Consider the following 12,377-nt stretch of genomic DNA (forward strand, 5'->3'; position numbering starts at 1 on the left):
TAACCTTTTTTTTTTTTCCATATTTCTTAGTTTTGCCCACCACGCCCTTCGTGAGCGCCGCCTTTGCCCTGGTCTCACTAGACAGGCAGCTCCTGGCCACTCTCTGAGGTCCTGATTTTGAAAAGAGAAGCGGGCCAATCAGAGCGCGGAGCGCTGTTTGGCGCTGCCATTTGAGCCTGGGCTGGAAGTGAGGGTGGGACGGTCGCGGCTCCAGGGCTGGTGAGAAGGTGGAGGCGGAGGCATGAGGAGAGCTGCGTGGCTTCAGTGAGCACACCGAGATGTGCAGGCCGGGGGCCGCAGGCCGGCTGCTGGGGGAGGGAAGGAGCAGCCTGTGAAACGGGGTGACGGCGGCGACCAGCCCGGGCGGGGACCGGGACTGGAAAAGGCGCCTGAGCAGCCGGCTGGTCCGGCGGCTGGGCTAGGGCTGGGGGCACCGGGACTTGAGAGACGAACGCCCGGCTGAGCCTGCCGGGGCAGGAGGGCCAAGGAGAAGGGTCTTTACCGTTGGGAAGGGACGAGGGCGGAGTGAGGTTTGGAGGAAACGGGATCTTAGGAAGTGGCCGGAAGTGGTCGGAAGTGGTGGTGAGAAGCTGGTAACAGGCGTCTGTACACGGAACCGAAAGAATCCGGGAGAAAGAAGGGAGGTCTGTGTAAGTAGCTGAAAGGATCAGGTGACGAGAAAGAAGGTCGGTGTAAGTGAGGGAAAGGTGAGGTGTGGCTAGATCAGAGGGAAGTAGGAGAAGGTCGGTGGAAGTGGCTAGAGGGCCAAGGGAAAAGCCGTGGAAGTGGCTGGGGTCCGGAGCCGGAACAGTGCCAGACTTGGCCAGAAGGCAGCGGCGCAGAGTGCAAACCTCAGAGTGTTTGGAAATTGGAAGACCTGGTGGCGGACGAGGGTCAGGACGCAGATCCTGCCTCGGAGAGTGGGCGACGTGTCCGGGATGTGGGATCGGAGGCTGGTAAGGTTGGCCTTGTTGCAGCAGCTCCGGGCGGTCTATGGCATTAAGGTCAAGAGTGGCCGTGGGCAGTGCGATCGCAGGAGACATGAAACAGCAACCACGGAAATAGTGGTAAGTTCCGGGGAAAGAGGTTTGGGTTTTTTTTTAAAAAAAAGAGCCCACCCTGTACCATCACTTATTACAGTTCATGCTAAAATGTTCATTATGTGTGGATCCCAAAGAGAATGTGGCTAAGCGTACTAATTCAATCCAGATGGTCGACTGTGAAATTTAAAGAATGACATTGTTGATTCTTTACAGGGATTTTTGATCACTGAGAAAGTTGCAGTGTTTTCAACCTCACGACGTTGATATTTTGAACTAGATAATTCTTTGAGGTGGGACGTGGGGGCTGTACTGCGCATTGTAGGATGTCTAACAGCATCTCTGGCTTCTACCCACTAGATGCCAGTAGCATCTCCCAGTTTTGACAATTAAAAATATCTCCAGATATTATCAATTTATTGTATTTTGACCAAGTAGCATGTGGGAAGGGAGGCAAACACTACCCACCACCACCACAGTTTTAGAATAAAATTTGTAAAGGGACCAGGAGGATCAGTAAATTTTCTAAATGAGTCAGTAGATAAGGTGTGAAAGAGCATTAGAAATAGGCTTCAGATAATACCTCTGTGTTCACTAATTTGAAAAAAACAAGCTTTCTGCTTGGTTGTCTTTGAGATATAAAGCTAATTTTTAAAGTGAGTAAATTAAGATGGCAGAGTGGAATAATTAAAAAGCTGTTGATGATCTGAGGGTGGTCGAAGTAAGGGGATTTTGAATGAAATTTTATTATCTACTGCGTCATCAAGAATTTCATTGTGAAAAATACAGTAAATTGAATATAAAACATTTTATTTTAAATTTATTTGCCTAATTCTATGGTATTTGTATGTATTTAGAGACAAAAACTAATAAAATGTGCATAGCTCTTAATTTATAATTTGGGAAAGAAAATAAGTACTTGGATAAATAAGCTACTAACAAAATTAATTTGTCTACCTCTTAAAAGCTTGTACATTCTGGAGAAAATAGTTTTTGTTGTTTGCAACTTAATGGCAACGTATATGTTTATATTTAAAAACTAGAGTGATTTCTTCTGATTGAAAACTGGTTTTCCAAGATCTCAAATATAGTGGTTTTGTAAGTGTATGAAAAAATTTGAATCTGGATTTTTTTTCACCCCTTAAGAAAATCGTTACCAGGGCACCTGGGTGGCTCAGTCGGTTAAAGCTCTGCCTTTTTGGCTCAGGTCATGATCCCAGAGTCCTGGGATCAAGCCCCAAGTCACACTCCCTGCTCAGCGGGGAGCCTGCTTCTCCCTCTCCCGCTCCCCAACCCCTGCTCAGGCTCTCTCTCACTCTCTCTCTCTCTCTCTCTCTCTCTCTCAAATAAACAAAATCTTAAAAAAAAATTGATACCTACTCTTAGAGTCAGACAGACCTGAGTTTGAATCCTGCTTTACTCCTACTATGGATGTGTGATCTTGGGCTGTTTAATTTTCCTACCCTTCAGTTTCCTACTCTATAAGGTGGGAATAATGGTATCTCTTCTTGGGTTATTTAGGGGATTTAAAAATGATAAGATCTGTAGATAGGACTAGCACAGTACCTGTCACATGTCACTTATTCAGTTAGTGATAGTTGTTATGGTAATCAATGGTTGAAATCCTAAGTGGTAGTCAGGCTAGAAATCATAATAGAAATACTCTAATAAATACGGAAGATCTTTGTGTTATGAGAATGGGAACAGGATAAGTAACTTTATTTGAAAACTAGATTTCTTTGGCTCTTTGGTGTTTGTTAGCTAATAATAGTTTTGAGCTTTTAAAGAACAGTGCCAGAAATCTTTTGAAGATAACATTGTGATATTCCAGTACATAAAATTTAAAAAGCAAGTTATTAGTTTTATTTTATGAGATTATGTTATTGTGAGGCCATTATTGAGAATAATACACTTGAGAAAAAAATCCCTGAGTTCTAGGTATGTAGGACCTCTGTAGACTTATAATCAGCTTCAGCATCTGATTTTTGCATTTTGTTTGGTTGTACAATATCAAGAAAATTCTGATTTACCAAAAAAGGGGGTTTCCACACTAACACATTTTTTTTAACAGCTCACCTTGAAATGGTGATCATAACAGCAACAAATATTCTTTGAATGCTTACTCTATGTCAGAGACTAATATAAATGCTTTACATCTTTTAATTTATTTAATTTTCTCTACAACTCTGTGACTTAGGACCTATGTGAAGGTGCTGAGGCATAAAGAATTAATTTGATCGAGGTCATTCAGCTAATAAGTAGAAGAGCCAGGATTTAAAACCTGGCAACCCTGCCACTAGGAGCCTGCTCTCTTAAGCACTATACTGTACTGTCTTCTATATTCATCAATTAAATGGAGCCAGATGCTTGAAAAGGACTACTAAGATTTTGTTACTCTGTTGAATAATTAACAGTGTGAATGATTCCTTAACAAGTGCTTCAAGAGCATTCATGGAGAGCAGATGCATCTAAGCTAAATTAGTGTTTATTAGATTAGGTATACCCACTTATTTAATTTTATATAAGCAGATATATGTATATATATGTGTGTGTGTATATATATGTATATATATATACACTGACACACACACACACATAGATACATACATATATGTATGTACGTATATAGGCTTGTATTTAAGTCCGGTGCAAAACTACAACCTTCTTAATCAGTGACACGTTTTTAAGAAGTTGGAATGCATGCACAAAGATAGTGGCAGATTCTTTATTAAGAAGTGTGTAACATACAGATTCCTCTTGGGATTTTCAATGTATTAAATTTGAGTATGAGTAATACATTTGAATATGACCTTTTAAAAATATATTTCAAAGTAGTTAAAGAAATTTGAATTAAATGTTTGCGGAATCCCTGCCTTGGTTACCTCAGAACATAGTTTGAATAACAGTTTTCCAGAGTGTGGAAAAGAAGATCAGGTCTAAAAACCACTTCGATGTAATTTTAAGAAGTACTCCAGGAGTGGCATTACCAATCAACTTAGCCTTTTGTTCACGTTAGTATTTATAAGGTGACAGAAGGGAAGTATAAGGTCAATGTTTATAAGGTTACTGAAAGAAACATAGTATTTTTAGAAAATGTTAGTGTTTTGGCCAAATTTTTATTAAGAATTTCCTGACTAAGCACTAACTGGATTGATTTTTCATTATGGGATTGGAAACTGATGGAATGTATTACATTGCTTTAGGGCAATGACTTTATTTAATTCCAGTGCAATTAATATACAGTGTTACATTAGTTACAGGTATACAGTATAGTGATTCAGCAATTCTGTACATTACTCAGTGCTCATCATGGTAAGTGTAGTCTTAATCCCCTTCACCTGTCTCACCCATCCCCCCCACCCACAATGACTTTATCTTGGCCATTTTTGTGCTCCCAGTACCTAAGGGAATGTTTAGCATATAGTAGTTACTTTTTAACCAAGGTTACTTGTAATAATTATTTTCATTGTCTTATTTCTATTTTTTTAATTTCCTAAGGTTTTTAATTTGCTTAATATATAAGAAAACTTACATTATGCCTAATATTTGTGTTGGAATAATTGAATTTGCCATTTTAGGGTAAAATATTTGGAGTACCTTTTAGTGCATTGCCCCATTCTGTTGTACCAGAATATGGACACATTCCAAGGTAAGCTAAGTTTGGGATGAAGAAAAATATTTCAAACCAGTGTCTGGGCTGTTTAAAAATAAATAGCTGAGAGGCACCTGGGTGGCTTAATTGGTTAGTGTCTGACTTCTGCTCAAGTCATGATCTCAGGTCCTGGGATGGAGTCCCACTTTGGGCTCCCTGCTCAGCGGATAGTCTGCTTGTCTCTCTCCCTCTGCCCCTCCCCCTGCTTGCTCATGCTCAGACAATCTCTCTAATAAATAAATAAAATCTTTAAAAAGAATAAATTAAAAAATAGCTGATTGACTTACACATTTGTTTTGAACTAGCAGTTTGCTCTCTAGTTAAGAGTCTGTTGTCCCCCCCCCCCTTTTCCTTTGTGGATAAAAGAACATTTAAGCTAAGATTAAATAAAGTATTTGTAAATATAAATTCTGTAGCACTTGAGCTTTACTGTGTCACTTACTATTTAAAAGTAACCTTTTGGACTAACTGCATCAGAAATTAGCAGAGGAGGGGTGCCTGGGTGGCTCAGTCGTTGGGCGTCTGCCTTTGCCTCAGGTCATGATCCTAGGGTCCTGGGATCGAGCCCCACATCGGGCTCGCTGTTCCGCGGGAAGCCTGCTTCTCCCTCTCCCACTCCCCCTGCTTGTGTTCCCTCTCTCACTGTGTCTCTCTCTGTCAAATAAATAAAAAAATTCTTAAAAAAAAAAAAAAAAAGAAATTAGCAGAGGAGTTTACATCTTAAATAGTTCAAAGAAGCATGCAAAGAAACTATCTTACCTGTTACTAATTCATTTCCCCTCTATCCAAAGTAGGGTTCATTCTGGCCACTCTAGTTCAGTAACCTAGGTTTTTAACTGATACATTGTTCAAAAGCATTTATTGAATACCTTGCAATCTTAGAACAGTTTTCCCTCATTCAGCATGTAGGTGTTGATTCACAATCTCTATAAGGTAAGCACTTACTATTTTGCTTTTCAAATGACCTATGAAAGATTTGTTTATAATGATTTTCTACCTTTAGAATTGCAGTTATATCTGCAGTAAAGATTACTAAATCTTTGTTGTAATTTCTTTGCCTGCTTTAAACAAACAAACAAACATTAAATTCTGTCAGTTACCCCCTGTAACATTCAGCCATTGCGCACCAGCACAGTGCTATCAATTGCTTGCTGCTGACATCCATTCTAATTTGTGGTATCAGTTGTTAACTACTAAAGCCAACATTGATGGTTAAAAGTTGTTCAATATAAAGAAATTAAGCACACACCTCTAAGTATGAGAAGGATTGTAAGGATTAGGATATATCTGACTTTTCTGAGAGGCAGTGTTAGAGTGAGAAAAGCACAATGCCTTATTTTTGGGCAAATGTAACAGATGGTAGATATTTAAAGTTATGGGGGTGCCTGGGTGGCTCAGCTGGTTAAGCGTCTGCCTTCAGCTCAGGTCATGATCCCAGGGTCCTGGGATCGAGCTCTACATCTGACTCCTTGCTCAGCGGGAGCCTGCTTCTCCCTCTCCCTTTCCCTCTGCCTGCTGCTCCCCCTGCTTGTGCGAGCTCACTCTCTCTTTCTCTCTCTCTTTGTCTCTGTCAAATAAATAAAATCTTAAAAAGAGAAAAGAAAAGAAGAAGGGCTTAAGGCCTTTTTAAGGGTCATACTATCATGTAGAGGTCTGACAGAAAAAGGGGAGCCAGAAAAGGAGTTTGAGAAGGAATAGTTAGGGGGACAGCAGGAAGTGTCATGAAAAAGAATATTTCCAAGAAAAGCAGGGAATGCGTAAGTGTGTCAGATCCTGGCAGGACAAGTGAAATGAAGACAATTGACCATGGATTGATGACCTTAATATCTACTTAAATATTGACATGATATCTAAGATGAGAACTGTTTTGTTGTAGTAATAGGGGTGCAAGTCTGATTGGAAAGAGTTGAGGAGACACTGGAATATGAAGTGGAGGCAGTAAAAATGACACATCTTGTGCTCTGAATGGAAGCAGAGAAATGAAGTAGGATTGAGAAGGATGTTGGATTAAAGCAACCTCATTGAGGGGCGCCTGGGTGGCTCAGTCGGTTAAGCGTCTGCCTTCGGCTCAGGTCATGATCCCGGGGTCCTGGGATCGAGCCCCGCATCCGGCTCCCTGCTCGGCGGGAAGCCTGCTTCTCCCACTCCCACCCCCCCTGCTTGTGTTCCCTCTCGCTGTCTCTCTCTCTCTCTGTCAAATAAATAAATAAAATCTTAAAAAAATAATAAAAAAAAAAAATAAAGCAACCTCATTGAAATTGTCATGGATAAAAAGATGAGCCAGACAGAAGAATTTAGGAAGCAAGAAAAACAACTAGAATTAACCTTTTATCACAAAGACTGAAGAGATTTGTGACATCAGAGCTTCTGAAGGCGGGTTAGTGCTTGGTCCATGTACTTTGGTAGAAGAATAGGGTTTAGTAAGATGTGCATCTGGCCCCCTGAAAAGATTTCTCTCTTTCAGTTTTCTTGTTGATGCTTGCACATCTTTAGAAGAGCATATTCATACAGAAGGGCTTTTTAGGAAATCAGGATCTGTTATTCGTCTAAGAGCCCTAAAGGTAAGCATATTCTTGAACTATAATTTTTCATTTGTACTACTTTTTTATTTGGTTTTTAGAATTGAAATATTTAAACTATTGCATGAATTAACAGAAACTGAATTTGCAAATAGCCTTTTCTGTGGCAGAAGAACCTTTTTCTCTAAAAGGAATTATACAGGGGTTCCCCTGGTGGCTCTTTTTTTTTTAATGTATTTATTTATTTATTTGACAGAGAGCAAGCAAGCACAAGCAGGGGGAGAAGCAGGCTCTCCACTGAGCAGGGAGCCCGATGTGGGGCTTGATCCCAGGACCCAGGATCATGACCTGAGCCAAAGGCAGAAGCTTAACTGACTGAGCCACCCAGGCGCCCCAAGTGTCTGACTCTTGATTTCGGCTCAGGTCATGATCTCAGGGTCACGAGATCGAGCCCTGCATCCAGCCCCGCCCGCATCCAGCCCACATCCAGCCCCATGCTGGATGTGGAGCCTGCTTAAGATTCTCTCTCCCCCTCTCTGTCCCCCCCACCATGCCCGAACGTGCACTCGCTCTGTCACTCTCTGTCTCTCAAAAGAAAAAAAAAAGAATCATGCATTATTTAATGCTTTTTTTTTCAGTTTTGAGATATAATTGACAAATACTGTACAACTTGATGTTTTAATATATGTATATATTGTGAAATGATTGCCACAATCTATATAATGCTTTAAAAATTTAGAGTACTTTCAAATTTGTGGTCCTTTGTTCCTATAAAGTACTGTAGGAAATGAAAAAATGTTTTTTGTTTTTGTTTTTAGCCTTTTAAAATGTAATGATGTTTATTAAAACAAGAGTTAAGAAAAATTTATTAAAGCTTTCTAGAGTACAGAAAAGGATAGCTTATTTGCAGTAAACTCTTAAGCCCTCAAATGCTCAAGATTATTATATTTATTTCAGAATAAACTGGATCATGGTGAAAGTTGCCTGTCTACTGCACCTCCTTGTGATGTTGCAGGACTTCTTAAGCAGTTTTTTAGGGAATTGCCAGAGCCCATCCTTCCAGCTGATTTGCATGAAGCACTCTTCAAAGCTCAACAGTTAGGAACAGAAGAGAAAAATAAAGCTACATTGTTGCTCTCCTGTCTTATGGCTGACCACACAATTGATGTATTAAGATACTTCTTTAACTTTCTCAGGAATGTTTCACTTAGGTAAGTAATTAAAGGCTTAGGAAATGACAGGTTGTTAATTAGCTAGATTTACCCGTATAGATAATAACTTAAAATTAAATTTGGAATGGAAATTTTTCTTAAAAATTATTTCCTTACTGTAAGAAGTATACCCTGTATAATTTAAGAGACAATATGCCACATGATTTGTATTTTCTTACTGCCTTAAGGTCATCATTATGAATGGCTTATTGGTGTTGATAGGATTCTTTGTCCATTGAATGACTTCGGATTACTGTGTTTTTGATATATTTGTGTTTTGCTTCTCAAATTTGTCCTCTCTCTCTGCTTGCTGTCAGTGAGCCTGCTTGTTCTACACATACTTGCAGCCTTTTAATAGTTTTTCTGTGTGTGGGTTTGAAAATCAAATAATCCATTTGTATGGAAAAACAAAGTGTGGGCTCTATAGTTAGCATGGTTTTTATGATATATATTTAAACACAGAAGCTATTTCTGGTTCTGTCTTATTTCAAGGCAATCATATAGATGGGTAGACAAAGGGTAGCTATTTGGACTTGTGTTTGATAAAATAAGTCTTCAAAGTGTGCTCAATATGTTATTTTACCTCTCTGTTTCTCTTTGGCTCAATCTAAGAGAACTTTGTTTCATTTAAGGTCCAGTGAGAATAAGATGGATAGCAGCAATCTTGCTGTAATATTTGCACCAAACCTTCTTCAGACAAGTGAAGGACATGAAAAGATGTCTGCTAACACAGAAAAAAAGCTACGATTACAGGCTGCAGTGGTGCAAACTCTTATTGACTATGCATCAGATATTGGTAAGATGAATATACATTATAAAGTAACAGGATTAGTTTAAATGAAGGAGATCCCAGCTTCCTCCAAGTGAACTGTGAAGACAACTATTAGAAATATATACTATTTGAACATTTTGGTATATACTATTTGAACACTTTGAGGGAGAGTAGAGGAAAAATTTTAACTCTGAACATTTTTTTAGGGCATATTCCAGATTTTATCCAGGAAAAGATACCAGCTATGTTGGGTCTTGATGGTCTCTGTGCTACTCCATCATTAGAAGGCTTTGAAGAAGGTGAATGTGAAACTCCTGGTGATTGTAAGAGAAAGCGAAGACAAAGTGTAGGAGGTAAGTGGCAATGGCAGTCTCATTTTGTGGAATTACAGCAATTTGCTTTCATCTAAAATGTGTTTAAACGTAATGAAGCATAAGCTGCGGTCTGTGCCTTCTTGGTGCTTACGGCATAGTTGGAGAAACATGACACATGCATGTGAAAAGCAAAAATGACAATACAATCTAATATTAAATGCTAAATCTTTAGCATAAATGTAAAGTGTGTTCAAAGGAGAAAAAAGTTCCCTGGGTTATGGTGATCAGGGACTCCAAAGAAGAAGTCAAACTGAACCTTCTTGAAAAAATGGGTAGAGTCTAGGGGAATTGGGTAGAGCGTCAGAATACTTGTATCCTATTGTAGATAAGAAGATGCTCTAAAGAAAGATTTGTGTAGGGAAGAAATAATCTATGACTATTAGTAAATAGACTAACATGACTTGAGTGAGGGGTTTATCCTAAGGATTAGGAGGATATTATGGTGAACTCAATGTCAGGCTGAAATATAGCATGAAGCTGGATATTGGGTAATGGTATTGAAGGTTTATGAGTAGAGGCATAACAGGATTATAATGTTTTAGAAAATTATCTGGTGTAAAGAATTGAGATTTGGGAATACGGAGAACAGTCAGGCATGAGATCATGATTTGAAATAGTGACATGAACTATTTAGAAGTATGAACTAACTAATGAAGGAAACATTACCAAGGAAGAAAAAAAAAGACCTAAAGCTGGTGGAATCAGTCATAAGATTTCTTATCTCCTTCTTGATCAAGAAGACAGGCCATTCTTCTTCCAGTTGCCTTAGGAAATTTCTCATCTTCGGGACGTCTCGGTGGCTCAGTTGTTAAGCGTCTGCCTTCGGCTCAGGTCATGATCCCAGGGTCCTGGGATCGAGCCCCACATGGGGTTCCCTGCTCGGCAGGAAGCCTGCTTCTCCCTCTCCCACTCCCCCCTGCTTGCATTCCTGCTCTCGCTGTCTCTGTCAAAAAAATAAATAAAATCTTTAAAAAAAGAAAAAAGGAAATTTCTCATCTTTTGAGTATCAGAACTAATTGTTATTTTGTTTAAATTTTATTTTATTATGCTATGTTAGTCACTGTACAATACATCATTAGTTTTTGATGTAGTGATCCATGATTCATTGTTTTCGTATAACACCCAGTGCTCCATGCAGTATGTGCCCTCCTTAATACCCATCACCAGGCTAACCCATCCTCCCACCCCCTGCCCTCTAAAACCCTCAGTTTGTTTCTCGGAGTCCATAGTCTTTCATGGTTCATCTCCTCCTCCGGTTTTCTCCCTTTCATTTTTCCTTTCCTTCTCCTAATGTCCTCCATGCTATTCCTTTTGTTCCACAAATAAGTGAAACCATGTGATAATTGACTTTCTCTGCTTGACTTATTTCACTTAGCATAATCTCCTCCAGTCCCATCCATGTTGATGTAAAAGTTGGGTATTCATCCTTTCTGATGGCTGAGTAATATTCCATTGTATATATGGACCACATCTTCTTTATCCATTCATCTGCTGAAGGGCATCTTGGCTCATTCCACAGTTTGGCTATTGTGGACATTGCTGCTATGCACATTGGGGTGCATATGGCCCTTCTTTTCACTACATCTGTGTCTTTGGGGTAAATACCCAGTAGTGCAATTGCTGGGTCATAGGGTAGCTTTATTTTTAATTTTTTGAGGCACCTCTACACTGTTTTCCAAAGTGGCTGTACCAACTTGCATTCCCACCAACAGTGTAAGAGGGTTCCCCTCTCTCCACAACCTCTCCAACATTTGTTGTTTCTTGCCTTGTCAATTTTTGCCATTCTAACTGGTGTAAGGTGGTATCTCAGTGTGGTTTTGATTTGAATTTCCCATTTGAATTTCCCTGATGGCTAATGATGATCAACATTTTTCCATGTGTCTGTTAGCCGTTTGTATGTCTTCTTTGGAGAAGTGTCTGTTCAAGTCTTCTGCCCATTTTTTAGAACTAATTGTTATTAACTGTCTTCATTCTTGTTTGAATCTTGGCTTATATAATACAGCCTTATGTTTCTTCTTTGCCTCATTTGTAGATTCCCCTATGCCTTCTGTGTTAGTTTCCTAGGGCCACTGTAACAAAGTACCACAAATTGGGTGGCTTAAAACAACAAAAATTTATTGTCTCATAGTTCTGGAGGCTAGAAGCTAAAATCAAGCTGTTGTCTGAGCCATGTTCCCTGTGAAACCCGTAGGGGAGAATCTTCCTGCTTTTTCTAGCTTCTGGTGGTGATTGTTGATTGTTGGCATTCTTTGGTTTGCAGCTGCATCCGATCTCTGCCTCTGTTGTCACATGGCCTTCTCCCTGGGTGTCTCTCTGTCCAAGTTTTCATCTTCTAGTGACACCAGTTACACTGAATTAGGGCCTACCCTAATGACCTCTTCTTAAATTGAGTACATCTACAGAGACACTAATTTCAAATAAGGTCACATTCATAAGTACTTGGAGTTAGGACTTAGACATGTATTTTTGGAGCACATAATTCATCCCATAAACTTCCTACCCCAGATACAGATATTCTCAGACACAGATCCTTTTTTTTTTTTTAAGATTTTATTTATTTATTTATTGGACAGTGAGAGCACAAGAAGGGGGACCAGCAGAGGGAGAGGGAGAAGCAGACTCCCCGCTGAGCTGGGAGCCTGACGCGGGGCTCAATCCCAGGACCCTGGGACCACGACCCGAGCCGAAGGCAGACGCCCAACTGACTGAGCCACCCAGCCACCCCACAGATCCTCTTTATTACCCTCTTTTCCTTTGTGATTTCATTCATTCCTAGAGTTTCATTTATAGCATCTAAATAGGTGAACAC

General features: G+C 39.8%; 1 protein-coding gene across 1 annotated transcript in view; it reads left to right on the plus strand.

The window, feature by feature from the left end:
* Positions 1-210: 210 nt before the first annotated feature.
* Positions 211-12,377, plus strand: part of ARHGAP11A (Rho GTPase activating protein 11A) — a 28,069-nt gene continuing 15,902 nt past the window's right edge. The window contains exons 1-6 of the mRNA XM_036109133.2: positions 211-1,067; positions 4,619-4,689; positions 7,157-7,253; positions 8,169-8,422; positions 9,055-9,218; positions 9,401-9,547. Coding sequence (XP_035965026.2) covers positions 939-1,067; positions 4,619-4,689; positions 7,157-7,253; positions 8,169-8,422; positions 9,055-9,218; positions 9,401-9,547 — 862 coding nt within the window. The 5' untranslated portion in view covers positions 211-938. The remainder of the gene's footprint in view (positions 1,068-4,618; positions 4,690-7,156; positions 7,254-8,168; positions 8,423-9,054; positions 9,219-9,400; positions 9,548-12,377) is intronic.

Source organism: Halichoerus grypus, chromosome 8 (assembly GCF_964656455.1).
Source record: "Halichoerus grypus chromosome 8, mHalGry1.hap1.1, whole genome shotgun sequence".
NCBI classification, from domain to species: Eukaryota; Metazoa; Chordata; class Mammalia; order Carnivora; family Phocidae; genus Halichoerus; species Halichoerus grypus.